The sequence below is a fragment of the Sinohyriopsis cumingii genome, chromosome 3 (assembly GCF_028554795.1).
Source record: "Sinohyriopsis cumingii isolate HCF-2022 chromosome 3, ASM2855479v2, whole genome shotgun sequence".
Lineage (NCBI taxonomy): Eukaryota > Metazoa > Mollusca > Bivalvia > Unionida > Unionidae > Sinohyriopsis > Sinohyriopsis cumingii.
Genome location: NC_142963.1, coordinates 85,001,797 through 85,025,341, shown reverse-complemented (window position 1 = coordinate 85,025,341; position 23,545 = coordinate 85,001,797). Strand labels below are relative to the sequence as shown.

At 33.3% G+C, this 23,545-nt stretch overlaps 1 protein-coding gene across 8 annotated transcripts in view; it reads left to right on the top strand.

Moving 5' to 3' along the window:
* Nucleotides 1-23,545, top strand: part of LOC149803230 (uncharacterized) — a 425,110-nt gene that overhangs the window by 365,991 nt on the left and 35,574 nt on the right. For all 8 annotated transcript variants that reach the window (XM_089952861.1, XM_089952867.1, XM_089952864.1 and 5 more), the window contains 5 exons: nt 998-1,131; nt 6,698-6,849; nt 10,142-10,244; nt 12,579-12,655; nt 15,467-15,679. In XM_089952861.1, coding sequence (XP_089808987.1) covers nt 998-1,131; nt 6,698-6,849; nt 10,142-10,244; nt 12,579-12,655; nt 15,467-15,679 — 679 coding nt within the window. The remainder of the gene's footprint in view (nt 1-997; nt 1,132-6,697; nt 6,850-10,141; nt 10,245-12,578; nt 12,656-15,466; nt 15,680-23,545) is intronic.

Below are 23,545 nucleotides of genomic sequence, written 5' to 3'. Positions count from 1 at the left end.
CTTGATCAAACTTTGGAAATGCCTAAATTCAAGGTCACAGACTGAAAGGACAGTTTTCCTATTCAATAATTTGACTTGCATTCTAAATACCTTGACCAAATTTTGGAAATGACTTGCATTTCCTGCTTTGACCAATCTTTGTGAATGGCCTTTATTTGAGACAAAGATGACATGTTTTCCTTTTGGAGGCCAGAAGGTGAAGGCCACATATACTGAATGGAGGAAAAAGTATTTCCACAGAAGTTAAGTTCAGTATCACATGCCTTGAGTTAATTTTGTAGATGGTTCATATTTAAGATAAGGAAGACCAATATTAATTTGGGAATTAAAAGATCAAAACTCAGAGTCAAAGGACTCCTAGAAGGAAAGTGGTTTTCACAGAGTACCTCATATCCAATGTCAAAAACCATAACCAAACAATTAGGATGAAATGCATTTGAGAAAAGAAAGGCACCTATCGATTTTGGGGTCAATAGGTTAAAGACCATGGTCACCAAGACTGAAAGAAGGTAAATGGCAAAATAACTTTTTACGGTGTCATTTACATTAACCAAATTATGTGGATTGGATTCATTTATGACAAGAAAGAGATATATTGTTAAAGTGGATCAAATCATTTACTGTTTCCTGTCAGAAAATGTAGTTAGCAATAATGACATAGTACATGTGTTAAACAGGTGAAATTTAGTATCCAGCCAGTGATAAAGGGTCTAATACTCAAGAAATATAATGATGCTACTTACCAGGTAATATTCCATTTTTGGTGATCTTTTTGAAACTTCAATGGCAGCTTTAATGATTTGCAGAAATTGTTTGAAGCTGACATTACAGAATATTTGTGATAAAAGTCCCTTTTAAAGATGACTTAAATAACCTCAAAATTTGATACCTTCAGTTGTAAAAATTTGTATTAAAGGACCAGCTGTCTTCAGAGACCACTTTTGAGGGTTTCTAAAGTTGCCTTGTTAAGACAGGCTCTATTATTTTTGTATTGAAGTCTTGAGAAGGCAAACTACAAGCTGTTGGAGGAACTGCGGCAACAAGAGTTAGAGTACATTGCCCTGCAGGAGGAGGTTAGAGATCTGAATGAGAAACTAAGCAAGTTCAGGGAGGAGCATGCCAAGAAGCTAGGTACATATTAGCAATTCCTTTTTAGCTTTTGCAGATTTTGTTAGTGTTTCTTATTAATTGAAGGTATCCTTCAATGTTTAAGTTGAAACTTAATTTATTTCACATGAATTGTAAAACAGGTTTTTACAACTAAACCAAAGCACTCTCAGGCATAACAAATGAGTCCAATGATGACCCCATTCCAGGTAGGTGAAAACATTTGGTTTAAATGGACCTAATCCACCTTCATGAATTCTGAATCATCACAATTTCTTAATAATTTCTAAAGAAAGATAGTAAAATAAAGGAGTTAAATCCTGTATTGTCTTTTGATGATGGTGTCTTCCAAGACATATTACCAGTGCTATTTCATAATTAAATTTATCATTTGCCATATTTACCTGATGCTTATTGACAAGTGTGTTCCACATCAACCATATTTATCTGGTGATAAATCCATGTTTGATGAGAAGTCTGTTCCACATTGACCATATTTATCTGGTGATAAATCCACGTTTGATGAGAAGTCTGTTCCACATCGACCATATTTATCTGGTGTTAAATCCATGTTTGATGAGAAGTCTGTTCCACATTGACCATATTTATCTGGTGATAAATCCATGTTTGATGAGAAGTCTGTTCCACATTGACCATATTTATCTGGTGATAAATCCATGTTTGATGAGAAGTCTGTTCCACATTGACCATATTTATCTGGTGATAAATCCATGTTTGATGAGAAGTCTGTTCCACATCGACCATATTTATCTGGTGTTAAATCCATGTTTGATGAGAAGTCTGTTCCACATTGACCATATTTATCTGGTGATAAATCCATGTTTGATGAGAAGTCTGTTCCACATTGACCATATTTACCTGAGGTTAATTCCATGCTTCATGATAAACCTGTTCTGCTTTTACAAGTCCATGTTTGAGGATGTGCTTTTTCCATGTTTACCATACGTATCTCATGATAAGTCCATGTTTCACATTTGTTATCAAAATTTGACGAATATTTACTAAGGTAGTGCAGATCTGGTCGGTACATGTACCATAGCATTTTGCCAATGAACCAGTATTTGTGGTATTTCTAAAAATTACTGTACTATTTATCTTAAGCCATATCTTGTTTCATTTTAAATTTTTGTCAGTTTCAGTATCTTTTGTTCTAACACAGCATGCATGCACCAATTTTTGAAAGATGTGTCTGCCGAGAAAATAGTTGAACTACACTTTATCTCCCACCCGGCAGGCGAGGAGCCTGAAATCTTGTGTAAGCTGATGCCAAAATGCAAAATCACTCTTCTGGCAATGCTTTTTAATGAAAACGCTCCAAGAAAGATATACATTTAGTAGATAATCTTGTCATTTGATGGAAATGTAATTCAGAGGTGAAGTTTGTGGATGGGACAATGAACTTAACTGCCCACATTTGCCAACATTATGTAATTCTATACTATTGGCATTTTCCATCATAATTATGCATATGAGCTATTTTTTTTGGGGGGGGGGGTAATAACACCATGTCTTACTAACATCAGCTGTTGAATCTATTCATAAATTAATGACTTGGACATGCTAGGCATGGTAGGGATACAATGCATTTTTTATAGTTGATGAAAAAACTAATGGTGACAGACAACATCCATATTAGACTGAAAGGGGTGATCTTCTGATTACAATGTAGATGCAATGGCATGTTCTTGCTTTCGTCACCTACTGGAGCTCCCAAAAATAGAAAACAAATGACAGTTTTTGCTCTTCTTGTACTACATGTGGCCAGAGTTGGGAAGATGCAAAATTGAAGATTATCCTTTATCATGTAGCTCAGACTCCTTCACATCTAAGCAGGTTTCATTGTTCACTTTAATAGATTTTAAAAAATTTAAAGTTAAAGGAAACTTTAACTTGCTGTTTACTATTTAGTACTTTTTCCCCCACCATCTTTCCCATTATATTTCAATATTTATCACAATATAATGTTCTGTATAGCAAGATATCATAATATGAAAATTCTGGTAACATCCACCAATACTGATATAAATACTCAGTGCCTCCTTTTTAACAAATTTATTAGTTTCGCTCCCTGGTTTTACAATGAGAGAAATACCATTAGGGAAATACTGTTAGGAGCTATAGGGGTAACTGCAGAATGAATCAACTGGTCAAATGAACAAGTTCATTAATACAGTACAAGGAATGACATCAATTATGACAAAGTTATTTATATCCTCATGGGGATTCTGGTGTGAGATGATTATTTGAGGAAATAAAGAACTTGGAGGATGGAGGTGGGTTACCACTGACCTTGGATGGGAACTACATAATGGGTGCATTTCAGTGCTGGGAGTCAAACTCAGTACCGTAGAGGTACAAAGTCAGTATATTGCCAACACTTTATCCAGGCATCTATGCATTATCCCAACATCCCTCTGTAATAGAAGGATGCACAGTCTAATCAATACAAGTACCAGTAGCTGAAACTTTGAAATGAATTGTGTGTGCATCAGTTTCAAAAACTCTTTTTTGGTACATATAGCTACTGATAGTCTGTAAATCACACAGCCCGTGTATGTGTGTGTGTGTGTGTGTGTGTGTGTGTGTGTGTGTGTGTGTGTGTGTGTGTGTGTGTGTGTCTAGGGTATGCAAACATTCTGTTTTTGTTATAAAATTTATGTTTCTTTGAACGTGTTGTTGTTTTTGTTGTGGGCCAAATACCATTTTTCAGCACATGATAGACTATATATGACAACCAGTTTATGGTGGAAAAACATGGGGAAAACCCAGGAAGGAACCACTGACCCTACAGGAAGCTTCTGGTACACTTTTTCACATACACACATTGGCTGAGCCTGAGACTTGAAGCTACTTGAACAGAGGCAAGATGGTAGTGATCAGTAAAAGTGAGTGCTTTAGACCACTTGGCCACATGAGTTCTTAGAGCACGTCAATAACATTAATGCCAGTCTGCAGACATAATAATGTTCTATAAACTGATCTTCAGCTGCACACGTGTGTGTGTGTGTGTGTGTGTGTGTGTGTGTGTGTGTGTGTGTGTGTGTGTGTGTGTGTGTGTGTGTGTGTGTGTGTGTGTGTGTGAGAGAGAGAGATTTGGATTTTTAACATAGCTTTAAAAAAATTTAAATAATATCGCAATGATATCTGCAGTGTGACAGTTTATAGTGACATCTAGCACTGGGGCATCATGCTGCAGACACGTAGCATAAAGTCCCACCCAGTCACATGATCCTGATACCAGGCTAACCATTCCTAACACTAACCTCTTAATGCTGAATGCCAAGCGAGGCAGACAGATGCAGATATATATGTGTAACAAGACACAAGTAAATGACAGTAATGTATAGATATCAGAGGAGAACAATCTTACAACTGTACAAAGAGTATCCTGTGAAAATTTGTGTCTGCTGTTGGTGAGCAGGAAGTGAATGGTGAAGGGGCCAATTGATGAAGATGTTTGATACACAGTGGAAGATATTTCTTTTATGACAGGCATTAATTCATCAGCTGTTTTTAAATATTGAAGAATTAGTTGAAGCTCAGAAGTGTTTGTTTCAGATAGGTCCTGTTGATGGCTGATAAAAATATGTTGTAGTAATAGAAAACTGTAATTGAAGTGGGATAATTAAGCTTACATTATTAGCAGCTGACATGCCATGAAAGACATTGTGCTGACATTTGAGAGAGAGAGCTTGTTGATGTAAATTGAAAAGTGTTGACACTGAAGCCTAAAGTTTACTTGCTACAACATTGAAATATTTTGCAGGGAAACTGTGAGTGGGATGCCAAGACCAAGGCAAGATTATTTTAAAACACAACCAATGAGAAAATATTTGAATGACTTAAAAGTTACATAAAATTAAAATAGAAAATAATACCTGTCTGGAAAATCTTTGGATGATTATCAGTCTTACAAAGGAATATGTATACATCGAACCTTAACATATGCTACTAAAAATGAATCTTTTGTACTGTTTTACATCCAAAACCTTTCCAAAAGTCCTGAATATCTTTTACATCACATTTGGCATACCTGACATGTGTCAAACATTAAAGGATCATAAATATAGTTATATTTGTAACATTGAAAATTAATTTGGGACAAATACAACTGTTTTGTAAGTATAAAATGAAAACAATAATTACTGGAATTTGTTTTCTTGTCATGTGTGAGTGTGTGTGTATGTATATATATATATATATATATATATATATATATATATATATATATATATATATATATATATATATATATATATATATATATATATATGCAGTAAACTCATTAATACTGAATCCCTCAGTATACCAGACTCCTCTAAAGACCAAGTTCCAACTTTTTTCTTCTTTAATGTCCTACTTTTTTCCCCCACAAACTGTAATCCCTCAGTTCCAAATACTGAAACAAATTTCCATACAAATTTTAAATTTTACACTTTAAAAAATCTCATATAACTGACACTCAGCTCAAAACTTTGAAATATATTTTAGCTCCTAAATTCATGACACATACTGGAACAGATTAATTACAGTTAGCAAGTACCATAGTTGGCTTCAAATATTACTTGACACACATGCCAACACATATTAGGGCTAACAGTAGGGAAATCTGAAGTCTTTGCACCATAAAAAGAAAGGTCATTTTTTTAAGGCAAATTATTAATTAAATGCTTGTAGGTAGAAAGATTATGTTTTATCTGCCTATTATGTAATTGCGATTGATGTTATTGATTTGTACACAAGGTCAATAGAACATTTTTTAAATTAAATATCAGGGCTTTCTTAACCAGGCATGTTGCCTTGCTTTTGATGCCTATTATCTAATTGCAATTGATGTTATTGATTTGTACACAAGGTCAAAAGAACATTTTTTAAATTAAATATCAGGGCTTTTTTAACCAGGCTTTTTGCCTTGCTTTTGATGCCTATTATCTAATTGCAATTGATGTTATTGATTTGTACACAAGATCAATAGATCATTTTTTAAATTAAATATCAGGGCTTTCTTAACCAGGCATGTTGCCTTGCTTTTGATGCCTTGCCATTGGAGAAAAGATAAAAAAGTATTATAAAAGTCAGATTCACTCAATTGGCTCTTGAACTGTGAACATTATGAATTACCGTATACATGTACAAAGCATTTAAACATTGTCGAGTATCGTTCATAATTCTAATGGAGATAAATTTATAAATGTATCTCATTCCCCAATGATTTTGTTGTGATGAGGGCTGTATTTCTCTGTGGAACAGCTGTATTTATTCATATGACAGGATATGATTTTTGGAAGGAACATATGCTGTTCAGCTATATTGTCATTAAATGCATGCTTTCTTAATTGTTTGCGCTCTTACACATACAGACACTGATATTCTCTCATAATTATATTCTCTCTCATCACATTAGCGTATATATATATATATATATATATATATATATATATATATATATATATATATATATATATATATATATATATATATATATATATATATGAATCTTTTGTAAAATGGTTTGAGTATTGAAATCTTCAACTAAGTCAGTAATAAATCTGTGATTTTCTTTGTTTAGAACGCTACAAATTGGAACTGCTGTCTGGCAAGTCAGGCCAAGTTTCTGTGGATACAAGACACATGACTACCACGCTTGGAGAGCTGGAACACAAGATTCTGGAATTGAAGAATTTTGGAGAGAAGTTAGCTATGTCGATGGAGAGTACTGCGGTAGATCTAAATTCTAAATATTGGATAGTATGAGTGTGTATAAGATAAAGGAAGTGTTATTATAAAGAGGTAAAATTATATGTTTTATGGTTTTGGATAGCTAGTACAAGAACCCATGCAATACAGCTTACTCAGAACTGCTAAGACTCCAAAGTGAATTTTATAAATAACAGAAGGAATTTCCATCGAATAGAACTGTCTTGAATTTACAAAAAAAAATACTCATTACAGTTAATAAATTTAGTCTTTGATTGTGCTATCTACAGCAGCAAGAACATAAAAAAATTTGTACAAAGTTTGTGAAGTTTGTTCTGTCAGTTTATATATATATATATATGGTGTAATTTTAAGATTTATATTTCTTCATTTCACTGTAGAAGATATATTTATAAAATATATGTTACTGTTTTATCATTTTTAGGTCTTTGTATTACTGTTTTATCTTTTCTAGGTAACTGCATTGCTGTTTTATAATTTCTAGTCACTGTGTTGTTGTTTTATCATTTCTAGGCCATTGTGTTGCTGTTTTATCATTTCTAGGTTACTGTGTTGCTGTTTTATCATTTCTAGGTCTCTGCTTTCCTTCAATCAAACAATTAAGACACCTTAAGAACAAATATGAATAAATTTGGACCTGAAATTGCATTTGTCTAAAACCAGTAACACTTTCAGACTATATACTACATTTTTGGAGAAAAGAGAAAATATTATTTTGTATATATCTGATTGCTAATAAATTGATCAAAATAGATTTGAATAGAAAGCATTTTCACAAAAGTATACAACATTTGAAGACATTAGTCAGTTTGATGTATCATAATAATACATAGACCTGTGTTTATCATATGACAGTATTAACTTAGGGTGGTTATAGTACAAAAATGTCTACATTGGTTTCAGTCTCAGAATTGGCCAATGTGGGCATGTGAGAAAGCTTGCCAGTAGCTTCTCATGGGTCAGTGGTTCATTCCAGGGTTTTCCAGGGTTCTTCCTCCACCATTTATACTGGCCACCATAGTCATCTTCGCTAGCAAAGGTTACGATGTGATAGAACCAATCTACACCTTGGCATATCAAGCAGATATTTCTGTGCTTCGTGAATGTGAATTTCATTGGATGTGGTGACAAGCCACTGCACCCAATCAAAATTAAGTTGTTCAAATTTGAACACTGTTCCTGCATGATCAAGATGAGGGGAGCACACAACTTGAACGAACCTATAAATTAGAAATTTTCCAGTGCCAGTCTGTGTTTGCACAAATACCTTTCACTCAGATACACATGGAATGGCTTCCCTCTAGTATATAGTCATACTTTCAATGTTAAACTTCCAAAGTATCATTTTTAGGTCATTTTTGGCAGATATACAATGCACTCCACTATATGTATTGGTTATTTGGCATTACATACTAAGGGAGGCAACTCATGAAATCTAATAGATGTTGCTGGGGCAAAGCATCAATATATCTGTTCAATCCACCAAGGTGTAGATAGGATTATCTTATCAGAATCTTGGCTACACAGATGAGCTATAGTAGAAATTGACAGTCTTGATCTTTCATGATGTTCTCTGTAGTAGAGAAATATCTTGCATGATGTTAGCCTTAGTAGATATAGCTCTTAGTAGAAATAGATCTTGCATGTTACTAGCTGTAGTACAAATAATTGATCTTGCATGAGGTTAGCCTTAGTTGAAATAGATCTTAGTAGGAATAGATCTTGCAAGAGGCTAGCTGTAGTACAAATAATTGATCTTGGATGAGGTTAGCCCTAGTTGAAATAGATCTTGCATGAGGTCAGCCTTAGTTGAAATAGATCTTGCATAAGGTTAGCCTTAGTTGAAATAGATCTTGCATAAGGTTAGCCTTGGTTGAAATAGATCTTGAATGAGATCAGCCTTAGTTGAAATAGATCTTGCATAAGGTTAGCCTTAGTTGAAATAGATCTTGCATGAGATTAGCCTTAGTAGAAATAGATCTTGGATGAGGTTAGGCTTAGTTGAAATATATCTTGGATAAGGTTAGCCTTAGTTGAAGTAGATCTTGCATAAGGTTAGCCTTAGCTGAAATAGATCTTGCATGAGGTTAACTTTAGTAGAAATAGATCTTGCATGAGGTTAGCCTCAGTTGAAGTAGATCTTGCATAAGGTTAGCCTTAGTTGAAATAGATCTTGCATAAGGTTAGCCTTAGTTGAAATAGATCTTGCATCATAGGTTAACTTTAGTAGAAATAGATCTTGCATGAGGTTAACTTTAGTAGAAATAGATCTTGCATGAGGTTAGCCTTAGTTGAAATAGATCTTGCAAGAGGCTAGCTGTAGTACAATAATTGATCTTGCATAAGGTTAGCCTTAGTTGAAATAGATCTTGCATATGGTTAGCCTTAGTTGAAATAGATCTTGCATGAGGTTAGCCTTAGTTGAAAAAGATCTTGCATGAGGTTAGCTTTAGTTGAAGTAGATCTTGCATGAGGTTAGCCTTAGTTGAAATAGATCTTGCATGAGATTAGCCTTAGTTGAAATAGATCTTGCATGAGGTTAGCCTTAGTTGAAAAAGATCTTGCATGAGGTTAGCCTTAGTTGAAATAGATCTTGCATGAGGTTAGCCTGAGTTGAAATAGATCTTGCATGAGATTAGCCTTAGTAGAAATAGATCTTGGATGAGGTTAACCTTAGTTGAAAAAGATCTTGCATGAGGTTAGCCTTAGTTGAAATAGATCTTGCATGAGGTTAGCCTTAGTTGAAGTAGATCTTGCATGAGGTTAGCCTTAGTTGAAATAGATCTTGCATGAGGTTAACTTTAGTAGAAATAGATCTTGCATGAGGTTAGCCTTAGTTGAAATAGATCTTGCATAAGGTTAGCCTTAGTTGAAATAGATTTTGCATGAGGTTAGCCTTAGTTGAAATAGATCTTGCATGAGATTAGCCTTAGTTGAAATAGATCTTGCATGAAGCTAGTTGTAGTACAAATGAAAGATCTTGCTGAAGTGTTCAGCATGTATGAAAATGCTGAAACCTTTTGAACTATAGCCCAGTATTTATGTCATACACTTTTTGCAGTGAGTGGCATATTGTATAATAAAAAAGTTTCATCAGTTTTATCACAAATGAAAATGAGTACGAGATTATATTTATCACTTCACTGAGAAGATTTTGATATTGCTAATTGGTGTTGATATTTGCTGTTACTAGGTGTTAAATGCAGCATAGATGATGTGATGTACACTTTTCATAATATTGTATCACTAGTATGCATGGACATTATAAAATCAATTATTTTGTCTTGTTTAACAGATCGGGAAGTTCCAGACTGTTGAGGGAGAGGAGAGCATCAATAACCGTCTGGTAGAATTGCTGGATCAGATGAGACTTATGCTGCATAAAGCCTCACTAACAGGTGCAACAAGTGGACCATGAAATGTTTTCTTGCATTAGTCAAAATATGTTGGGTAGCAATAATAATAAACATTATCAAAGAAGTTGCATAGGTAAACCTGTCTGTCTTGAAAGACTTGATTCTTAATGCACTGACAAATTTGTTATACATTGCTATGACCTTTAATGAGGGACCACCTGTCTTGAAAGACTTGATTTTTAATGCACTGACAAATTTGTTATACATTGTGATGGTCCACCTGTCAAAATAGGACAATGGCCTTTCATGATAGACAACCTGTCTTGAAAGACCATTTTTTTAATGGGTGTAGAAGGGGTAATCTCAAGACAGGTTTTATTAAATTAGCAGCAAAATAAACTGATGTGTTGCCATCAAGAACAACAATACAGCTGGTGACATTAAAGGATCACTCTGTCTTGCTAATATCTGAGTTTTAAAAAAGTATTAATTGTGGGTGTATGCAATTATATATTTTGTATACATGTTTTATATGACTTGCCAAAAGGCAGAGCTTGCTATGCTCAGCTTCCATAGGTCCATCTGTCCCATTTGATTTCTACACAATAACTTGAGTTTTTCACTGACCATCATTACCAAACTTTGGGATTAGCTTGCATTTGGGAAAAGGTTGAAACCTGTTGATTGTAGAGTCACAAGCTAGAGAGAATTTTAAGGAGAAGTCACTTCTCTCTCAAAAAACCAAGAGGAAGAAGTTCAATTTGGTGACATGGTTTGTGTCTAGAAATAATTTTCTGTTTAAAATATTGTTATTGCTACTTCTAATGAACAAAATGTGATATTGTCATAGGTTTTCACCAGAAGACTTCTTATGATGTCTAGATCCTAAATGATAATGATGTTTATTGATGTCCAATATGGCTGCCATAGTGGCCATCTTGAAGATTTTACTTTTGCTACTTCACAAATGGGAAGTCATTAAAATCGGGTTTTCATCAGAAACTTTCTTTTGATGACTGTTGAACATAAATGAAAATGCTGCTGATCTGAGGGACTTTATGGCCACCAGAGTTACTATCTTCAAACTTGGGGGTTTTCACTAAAAGACTTATTTAGCCGATGAAAATGGTGTCAATCTGATGTTCAGTATGGCCATCATAGTGGCCAGCTTGAAATCTTGTTATTAATATTGCATAACAGTTTTCACAAGCAGACTTCATATGATGTCTAGTTGGTGTTAAATGAAACTGGTTCATATGATGTGATATGGCTGCTACAGTAGTCATCTTGAAAATCTTGCTGTTGCTAATCCTCTTGAATGAAAAGTAATATTGGCATGGGGTTTTCACCAGATGACTTCTTGCAATGTATAGTTTGTGTAACATGAAAATGATTTTAATCTGATGTCCATTCATACGTTTAGTAGGCCTGACAGTGGTCATCTTGAAAATATTGTCATCACTCCTTCTCTTTAATAAATGGACATATCAGCATCAGGAGTTTCACTGATATCTGGTTGGTCATAATTGAAAATGGTGCCAATGCGACTTCTAATATAATCTTGTTATCACTGCTTTTTCTAGAGAGCTTATCATATGGACATTGTGTTTCTTCAAAAGACTTCTTATGATGTCTAGTTAGTACTAGATTGAAATGGTGCCAGTATGATGTCTAATATGGATACCATGGCATCCATCATGATAATCGTCATATCAAGATGGGGTTTACACCAGAAGATTTATTATGATGACTTTTTGGTCCTGTATGAAAATGGTACCAAGCTAACATCCACTTTCACCACCACATCAGCTAGATTGTATTATCTTGAATTCCTGGAAATTTCTTTTACGCCAGTTGAGTGTCATTTCTTTTAAAGGACTCTTGTTTATGTTATTTGGCAGTACAGTGTATATCAGTCTGCAAAGGTTACTTAAAACCTCTGTTGTCACCTTGTGTCTTAGCAGTACATTTTACTTTTAGTATTATGGCAACTGGAACTAAAGAGGTTTCCCATGCAAAAAACATAACAAAACAGAATTGTTCTGTTTCTTTCAGGATAATTTATTTCCACCCTGAAATACTTTTTAAGGTCCAGTTAAGGTATTTGTTGGAAGTAATGCATATAAGATTTTCAGTCATTTGAAAAGCAGATCACTTTAGTCCATACTTCATGCTTCACTGAGTAATTTTCAATTTGGCAAGGGTTTACATTCATGAATTATATCTTCATTTAATTTCAGTTATGTTTTTTTCCAATGTAGTAATGAGAGGTTTATTATATTTGTAGAAAAGTCTTCGTCTGTACATTGTAGAATCTGTATACAATATAGGGTGTGGTTTTTTGAATTAACATTGAATAGTTTTCATGCATTTTAGAGGAAGAGTCTAAAAAGTCATCTGCTCTACACAACTTTGAGAAACTTTACAGTCAAGCTATGCAGCTCCAAGTACAGGTAAAAAGTAGAACCTAGAAAGGTACAGGTAAAGTAGAACATAGAAAGAAGGCAGGTACCTTAGATTGCCCTTACAGTGAAACTTAACAAGCAGGTTATAAATCAAGTCTTCATACACCTTGAATTTGAAATTAAGTTTGGTTAAAGAGAATATCATTAAATTGTTAAATTATTTAAAACATTTATTATTTAAAAAATATCTATTATTATTATTATTTGTAGTATAAGACAAAATTAATGCCTACAGATATGAAAAGTAAAATAAACTTAATGTATATTATCACATAAGTTTTTATTTCAAAACCTGAATCTAATTTTAAAAATACTGTGAAAAATATCTCCCATTATTTTTTAATATTCATATTTTAACTTATTCTTCATATTGAATGTGTTCTTTTTGTTTTCTATGATAGCAATACTAGTGATAATGTCTAAATTACTTAGTTTTGACATCTTAAATGCCACTCAGATATCAAAACAATTTTCTTCAAGTATGATGCAATTAAATAATTTTGAGTTAGATTGTAATTCTGTCAGGTAATTACTTTCTGAAATTGGGAGTGAGGTACAGTTAGCAATGGCTCAGATCCTGACATTGGAATTTATTAGTTGTTAAAACCAGAAAGAAACTACTTAATTAAGTTGTTTACTCATGTGCTCTTCTTGTATGCTTTCAATATATTTCTGTTATTATTTCTCAAACATTCTTATTATTTTTTTTAAATATTTGCTAGTATAAGGCTTAAACTTCATATTTGACATGATTCATGAAGATTTATACATCATGTACACACTACAGCTGTACACATGAACAAACTTTGCTTTGCAGGTTAAAATCAAATACACACTACAGCTGTACACATGAACAAACTTCACTTGCAGGTTAAAACCAAGTACACATTACAGATATGAATATGATGAAACTGATTGGTGGGGGCAATTCATGTAGTGTACAATCAATTTTCAAGCTTCCTGACTGCATGAGTCGTGTGAAAATGAAGTCACTTTTGAATTATATACATTTTCATTCTTTATGTATTGGCTCATAAAGTGTAACCTTTGTTAGATGCAAGTTTTAAAAAAATAGTCTGTCTGTATTGAAAAATTGGTCAGTATCTTTAAAAATGCTTCTCACCATTTAATTATATCTAGTATAATTCTTGCAACAAATTTTATCCAGCCCACAAAATTGGGATGAGGAACATGCCTAGCAGTCACATTTTTGACAGTGTCAATGGTTTCTTAACCATTAAAGTGCCTTTCACAACATCAATTATACCACTGGTAAGGAACTGCTCCGTTGGCCTAGTGATTAGAGCATCCACCTCAGATGTGGGAGGTTGTGGGTTTGATCCCCGGCCGAGTCATACCACTGACTTACAAAAATGGTTCTAACAGCTGCCTCACTTGGCTCTCAGTATTAAGAGGTTAGTGTTAGGACTGGTAGGTCTGGTGTCGGGATAATATGATTGGGTGGGACATCATGCTACATGTCTGCAACATGATGCCCCAAAGCTAGATATTACTATAAACTGTTACACTGCAGACATCATAGCGATATGATTGAAAAATTGTTAAAGCTACATTAAAAATCCAAATCACAAACACACACACAAACACATGCACACACAAACACACACACCACTGGTAAGGGTCTCACACTGCTGTCATGACTTAAACCTTTTATCAGGTAAGCAACTGTTTACAGATCTAGCTACTTCAGCTTGACAGGAATGGTTGTGAAACTAGCTTTGATTGGCACATTGGATCCTGGAACAAGCATTCTGTCAAAGATTTAACCTTGTATTCATCAATGAACTTTTACAGATACACCTTGATGAGGAGCAGTACCTAGAAAATTCAATATGGCTGACTCTGAACATGGTTCATCTCCAGATGAGAATTTGATTTGGCAAATACTAGCTGATGATAGAGATGATGCCATTGGTTTTGAAGTATGTGAGATTTAGCTTGGAAAGCGTTACTGGAAATGCTAGTGAGTGTTTTTTAGCCAATAGTTATCTGTGTGATGTATATGCTGGATGGACCAAAACTGACAGCATGCCAGTCAAACTCCTGTTCAGTGGTATCTCAAAATGAAATGGAGAATATCAAGACTTTAGACCATTTAAAGCAAATTCTTTATGAGGATTTCTTGCATCTGATCATAAAGCAAATGAATCTTAATGCAATGTGGAGAATAAATGGGGCAGACTTGATTGACAACAACTGCATGAGAAAACATAAGCCTGTCCCACCTAAAGAATTGAAACACTATTTTTACGTTAGTTATAGCAGTGGGTTGGTGTATTTTTGTTTTGTTGTAGGGTTTAATGCCATTTTTCAACACAAAATAGGCTATACATGGTGGCCAGTAAAAATGGTGGAGGAAGAAGCCAGGAAAACCCCAGAAAGAACCACTGACCCATGACAAGCTACTGGCAAGTTTTCTCATGTACCCATATTTGCCGAGCCTGAGACTAAAACTCATGCAGACAGAGGTGAGATGGCAGTGATCTGTAACAGCGAGTGATTTAGACCATTTGGTGACTTCGGGCCCCAAGTTGGTGTATAAATCTGATTTCAGTTTTTACTGGGAAAACTTAATGTGATATCAACTGTATACTTCAAAAACAAAAAATTAGTTGGTAATATTCTACACAAGTAACACATGAACAGATAATTAACTTGACAGGTCTTTTTTGTATGTGGGTCAAGGTCACATGGTTTGAAGCAATGCTTTGATCAAGTACTTGACATACAAGTCCTGGTCTTGCATTGATTTTTAATGTTAATATTTTTCAACATCAGATGAACAACTTGAGACTGAGTCAGCTGGAACGCAATAAAGAGTTAATGACTTTGAAGCGCCACCTACTTCTACAAGAAGCAAGCAACCTCCTATTACAGTCAGATATCGCAAAACGTGAGGCAGAGCTTTTCCACTACAAAGAATATTCACGGAAAGGCACGCCTATTAAGCGATGGAACACATATAGTGGGGAGGAGGACAGACAGAGAATGGTTAGTTCATATGTTTTTATGATAACTTAGTTTACTATAATCATCTATTTTTTGTTTTGTTGTAGTGCTTAAAGTAGTCATTGGTTGTTTGTTCATTCTAGTTTTCCGCCTCAGTTGAAAATTCATGTTTCTGCCAGTGAAAACATTATTACTATTCCTCTCATGCAAAATGATAAGCGTTATGTGTATGCCAATTTAAACTTCATTTCTGTGTCAGTTTTACAAAAAAGTTAGATATTTGTATAAATATGTTATAGGTCCCATGTGTCAATATTTGATCTCGGTTCAGAGAACCTTCAGTAAATAAAGATTTTTAAATACTTAAATGTAAAAAAAATTCTCATCCCACTGTTTATAAAAAAAGTGATATGGAGATATTTATAAACTATTCACAAAATTATTGGCCTCTGTATCAATTCGATTTTCTTTGCAAATACCATATATAAACACTTATAAACTGTTTCCATGTGCAAACTGCATGGACCCAGATATGCCACTGTGCTATCAAAATCACTAGCATGTTTGCAGGTGACATGACATTATATAACATCTTTGTACTAAATCAAATCAGGATTTGGTTAAAGTAACTGGTGTGGTCTTGTGTCACTTGTTTAGACTCAAATAAAAAGTAACACAAAAAAGAGTGAAAAAAGCAAGCTTTAAAAAAATACAGTAATTTATTAACCTAGAAAAATTCTGTGAAAATGAAAAAATATGAACTTACAGTTTTATAGAATGAAGTCCAAAAATAATCCAAGAATAAAATTTTAGTAGTCCTAATAACAAAATGTTCTGCCGATTTCACGTTTGAATCCCAACGAAGAATCTGAGATGGAAGATGATGACGTATGCTGCAATCTGTAGTGTTGAAGTCTACAGTTCCTTGTAGAAACAAGAATTATCACTCTGGTTTCTGATAGCGGAATAAATTTTTATAGAAAACTGTCCTTGTTCCACAATATTACATGAGCACACGTATTTTCCAGAAAAATAATTTAATTAATCCTTTTGAATCCAAGTAATTTGAAATAACTCCAAACCAAGTAATTTGAAATAACTCCAAACAGCACAACATACAACTAACATTTTAACAGCCCAGTTCTGCTGAGATTAATTCTCCAAAACATGGGTTATATGGTCTTTCTAAAATGTAAACAAGTGGTCACGTGATCATCTTCTGGAACGTTATAGAAGCAAGTGCTTGTTACAGATCACATTTACCAAGTGTGACCCTGACAAAAACCAACCAATCATTTTAAAATAAAATAGAACTTGTTTATGATGGTTGCTATAAGTTTTGAAACAAGGTCAGGATTTAGATCAACACCTGGTGTTTATAAATTAAGTTACAGTCAAGGTCAAACTATTTTCTGAAAAAAAGTATCATCTCAATTAAATAAATTTACATTAAAATATCAAGTAATGAAAAATAAAAAATTTCAAACTGACAAACGATTAAATTGAAATAAATATGTATTAAATCAGATACATCAAATATACATAACAGTGGACACAAATGTAGCCAAATCAAGAGCCACAAACATAGGTAGTCAAGTCAGGGTAAAAGCTGACGAAGAAATGTAATGCTTAAAGAATTGGATCTAGAACAGTCTGAAAATAAAAAACTACTTGGTATAATGATTCATAAAACTGGAAAATCCAAGTTGTGAATGCAAACTCAATGCTTTATCTCTTATACAGAATAAAATCTGATCTCCCTCGAGAACAAAGAAAGACATTATACAATGCCTATATCATGAAGATCCATCTCAAATAACAATTTGTATTTATCTAGACCAAATTCAGAGTTTTTTATATGACGAGTTTTTCTTTTCTTGAGTAAAACTATAAATTCCATTCCACACTATATAAGGTCAGCTGACTCATCCCAAGGCTTTAAGAAGCTGCTCAGTCACAATCAACATTAACAATTTTTTGTATGATTTTATGTTACCATATTTCATGTATTTTTTTGTACTCTTAAATTTTTCATATACAATCCAGTTATCAAAATAATAATTATTTAAATGTATCATGATTTTTCTTACATATCACATTGTACTTTTCTAAAAAAATCCATTAGATTATTGAACATAAAATTTCAACTAAGAACATATAGGTCTGCAAAAAAGATCAAAAATAGCATATTGCCATTTTGTTTTTACAACAATTAATAATTGTTGGTGAGAAAATACAATAACTGATGCATAAGCAAGGTCAAGGGGGTCATTTGACCCCCCCAAAATCATACTGTGTGTGTGTGTATATATATATATATATATATATATATATATATATATATATATATATATATATTGGAGCAAGTTTCATCATGCAGCTGAAGCTGAAAATATGTCACAAGATTCTGTTCAAAATGCTTAATAAATATTAGCTTTAGTTTCAGACTGCTTACTATACTAACTCTCCTGGCCGTGACTGACCCCCCCTGCAATAAATCCTGCAGGCACCCATGTGCATATGCTCTCTTACTGTCATTACAATATCTACTGGTGTTTATTAACAAATGTTCAAAGGACTTCACAGACCATACCTTTCAGTATTATTGTTAATTAGTTCTCCTGATAAAGCCCGTCACCGTAACAAAACACCACGTGCATTTTAAAATGAGTTTGGAAGACCTTTGATGTTTTCAAATCAATTTAAAAAATTACATCACAGTACATTGTAAAGTGAAGACCACAGATCACTTGTCAACTAGTCTTTTTGTTTCATTATAGTCATACAAACAAAATATAAAAACTTTGTCATTTTCTATTGTAAATATGAAAGTCATTGACTTCGTTAAATTGATTCATATATATATACATATAGTGTCTTTTAAGTGGTTGTTCTGTTTTGACTTGGATATAATTAACATTTTATTGCAAATCTATTCTACGATATACCCCACTATTATCTTTATTGGCAAGTTCAAATAACAAGTAATGTGTATGATCGCTTGTCCTTATAACATCTGCTGTATGGACAATGGCTTCAATAACACATTGACAAATTTTCATTTCCCTAAAGAGAGCCTCATTTCTCTACTGGCAGCCTCGCTGATTTGACCTCATCTGTCGATTCTTGCCCTCAGTCAGCTTTCAACTGGAATAACCAAAATGCTAAGCATATTTAATTACCATGTAAATAACACTGCATAGCCATGTGGTTGTTGTGACAATGTACATCATAATTAAAACAAGAATGAATTGTTGATTTATTGGTGTTTATTGATAATGGAATATAGTAGGTTCCTAATACCTGAGAATTATCACAATCATCAAGTAACAGTCTTTTTTCTCTTTGCAAATACAAATAAAAACCATCCTGAATAAATATGGCCTTGTACACTGATAAAATTTTGTTTCAAGACCCTCTCTCCTCTCTCTAGGCCACCGATGCAGTACAATTAAAAAGTAAATACCAGGAATAGTATTTGTTATATACTGTAAACCTGACTATAGTACATGTCCCTCACTGCCATTGTAGTGCTAAATTCATATGAATACCCAGAGATTAACCATTCTTTCTTCAAAGGGAAAATGTCATAGACATACATAGTCAGTACAAATGTTTGTTTATTTTTGTGAAAACCTGCATAATGCCAAAAACATAAATATGAGAAGTTTTATTAAAGGGCTTCGATGTAGTGGTCAAGAACATCATTGGTCTTTGGAGTTGTGCCAGGAATGAATCTGGTCTTTGGAGTTGTGCCAGGAATGAATCTGGTCTTTGGAGTTGTGCCAGGAATGAATCTGGTCTTTGGAGTTGTGCCAGGAATGAATCTGGTCTTTGTTTTCAGCTGTAATGCTAATAAATAATAATTGGTTTCAGGATTTGATTGTCATCATAAAAGGGGTGTGTTGCTTTTATGTTACAATGATTAAAACACACGCACACCAAGACATCATTTGTTCACCTTAGAAGAGCAAATTAGTCCTTTGTTTATAGAGTTTATCCATTTATGTCGTCAGTGAATTAAGTCTTTGGCTGTTTGCTCTAAATAAATGTATTCTCTTTCTGGATGAGTTTATTCTGACATCTGATTTTATTCATTGGTAAATGTATATATTGAGCCAAAGCCTGAAAAAAATCTACTTTTTAATTGGACTGCTCCGGTGGCCTAGTGGTTAGAGCATCCGCCTCGGGAACGGGAGGTCGTGGGTTCGATCCCTGGCTGTGTCATACCAAAGACTTACAAAAATGGTACTAACAGCTGCCTCGCTAGGCACTCAGCATTAAGAGGTTAGTGTTAGGACTGGTCAACCTGGTGTCAGGATAATGTGACTGGGTGGGATATCATGCAACATGGTTGTGGCATGATGCCCCAGTGCTAGACATTACTATAAACTGCTACACTGCAGACATCGTAGTGATTGTGACTGAAAAATTGTTAAAGCTACATTAAAAATCCTAATCACACACACACACACACACATACTTTTTAATTGGTTGTGGCTACAAAGGATTAAATAAAGGTGAGTGGTTTCTGTCCCTGGTTTTGTAATACTGTTGCTCATAGCAGTACATTTAGTATAAACTGCACCTTGCCTTGGGACTCTCCAAAGCCATCATGTTTACAAAGTAATAGATTAAGGTCAGTTACAAAGTAATAGATTAAGGTCAGTTACAAAGTAATAGATTAAGGTCAGTTACAAAGTAATAGATTAAGGTCAGTTACAAAGTAATAGATTAAGGTCAGTTACAAAGTAATAGATTAAGGTCAGTTACAAAGTAATAGATTAAGGTCAGTTACAAAGTAATAGATTAAGGTCAGTTACAAAGTAATAGATTAAGGTCAGTTGTGTTTATAACAGCAGTGTAATCCATCTCAGCAAACTGAATTCTTACTTACCCAACCAACTGAATCAGTGGGATTTTAATTGGTTTAGGCTGCTGTAAATTAGCAACTAAATTGTCTTGCCATGCTTAAGTCAGTTTGCAGTGACATGATAACAGGCAGTTTGTCCATCAATATACTACAATGGAAGCAAGGTGTCAAAATGAATGGACTTATTTTGTTTTTAACAATAAGTTTGTGTATGCTGGAGATTTTAGTGAGTGAAGGGAGTAGCAGGAGACACCCCTCATCTTGGGAGAAAAGGAGAACCAACCATGTCCAGGAGGTTCATGTATTTTTAGAGGGATATTTGGTATTTGCTTGTAATCATAAAAATATACATGACTATACAATTTATGATAATCCCTTTGATCTTGTATTATATTACCATTATCTTCCAAACCATCAATATTCTCAAGACTTTGATTTTAATTACTGAAGGTTTTATACATAAACATTCATCAGCAGTGAAATGCAGCACAATTAAAATATTTCAAATATTTAAGATCATAGTATATTACAAAAGATAAATCAAGAGATAGCAAAAATAAAGGCAGTAGCAGATACTTAAGATTGATAAATAGTTATGCATTTATTATTACAGACTGCATTAGTTATGCATTTATTATTACAGAATGCATTAGTTATGCATTTATTATTACAGACTGCATTAGTTATGCATATATTATTACAAAGTGCATTAGTTATGCATTTATTATTACAGAATGCATTAGTTATGCATTTATTATTACAAAGTGCATTAGTTATGCATTTATTATTACAGAATGCATTAGTTATGCATATATTATTACAAAGTGCATTAGTTATGCATTTATTATTACAGAATGCATTAGTTATGCATTTATTATTACAAAGTGCATTAGTTATGCATTTATTATTACAGAATGCATTAGTTATGCATTTATTATTACAAAGTGCATTAGTTATGCATTTATTATTACAGAATGCATTAGTTATGCATATATTATTACAAAGTGCATTAGTTATGCATTTATTATTACAGAATGCATTAGTTATGCATTTATTATTACAAAGTGCATTAGTTATGCATTTATTATTACAGAATGCATTAGTTATGCATATATTATTACAGAATGCATTAGTTATGCATTTATTATTACAAAATGCATTAGTTATGCATTTATTATTACAGAATGCATTAGTTATGCATATATTATTACAGAATGCATTAGTTATGCATTTATTATTACAGAATACATTAGTTATGCATTTATTTTTACAGAATACATTAGTTATGCATTTATTATTACAAAATGCATTAGTTATGCATTTATTATTACAGAATGCATTAGTTATGCATATATTATTACAGAATGCATTAGTTATGCATTTATTATTACAGAATGCATTAGTTATGCATTTATTTTTACAGAATACATTAGTTATGCATTTATTTTTACAGAATGCATTAGTTATGCATTTATTATTACAAAATGCATTAGTTATTCATTTATTATTACAGAATGCATTAGTTATGCATATATTATTACAGAATGCATTAGTTATTCATTTATTATTACAGAATGCATTAGTTATGCATTTATTTTTACAGAATGCATTAGTTATGCCTTTATTATTACAAAGTGCATTAGTTATGCATTTATTATTACAGAATGCATTAGTTATGCATTTATTATTACAAAATGCATTAGTTATTCATTTATTATTACAGAATGCATTAGTTATGCATATATTATTACAGAATGCATTAGTTATTCATTTATTATTACAGAATGCATTAGTTATGCATTTATTTTTACAGAATGCATTAGTTATGCATTTATTATTACAGAATGCATTAGTTATGCATTTATTATTACAGAATGCATTAGTTATGCATTTATTATTACAGCATTTATTATTACAAAATGCATTAGTTATGCATTTATTTTTACAGAATGCATTAGTTATGCATTTATTATTACAAAATGCATTAGTTATGCATTTATTATTACAGAATGCATTAGTTATGCATTTATTATTACAGCATTTATTATTACAGAATGCATTAGTTATGCATTTATTATTACAAAATGACTTTATGCTTAGCTAACAATTCAGCATTGCAGTAATATTGTACCAACATTGTACTAATGTTGTGACAACATTATCATATAATGTTGTGGCAACATGATTTGGTGAACTGCTGGAATGTTGCTACAATGTTGTTCTTTAGCATCAAAAAATAACTTTCCTACATTATGTCAAATGTTCTGGTGGTCTAGTGGTTAGAGCGTCCCCCTTAGATGCAGGAGGTCATGGGTTCGATCCCCAGCCAAGTCATACCAAAGACTTACAAAAATGGTACTAACAGCTGCCCCACTTGGCACTCAGCATTAAGATGTTAGTGTTAGGACTGGTCATCCAGGTGTCAAGATAATGTGACTGTGTGGGACATCATGCTACATGTCTGGGACATGATGCCCCAGTGCTAGACATCACTGTAAACTGACACACTGCAGACAAGATTCATAGCAATATGACTGAAAAATTGTTAAAGCTACATTAAAAATCCAAATCACACACATACACACATTATGTCAACATTCAAAACCTGTATTGATTAGAGAAGAATGAAAGATGTTTGTGTTTGTGAAACCCATTTGGCCCACTGCTCTCAAGAAAGTCCAAAATTTCAATTAACCATTAGAAAAATGTCAACATTACTATCCAGCTAAAAGGAGCAGAGATAGCAGAGCTTTCAAGAAGGCTGCCATTGTCACTATATTTGATGTCAGATCTGAACCATTTTCATTAGGACGAACTAGACATCACCAGTCATTTGATGCCAGGTCTGAACCATTTTCATTAGGATGAACTAGACATCACCAGTCATTTGATGCCAGGTCTGAACCATTTTCATTAGGATGAACTAGACATCACCAGTCATTTGATTCCAGGTCTGAACCATTTTCATTAGGATGAACTAGACATCACCAGTCATTTGGTGTCAGATCTGAACCATTTTCATTAGGATGAACTAG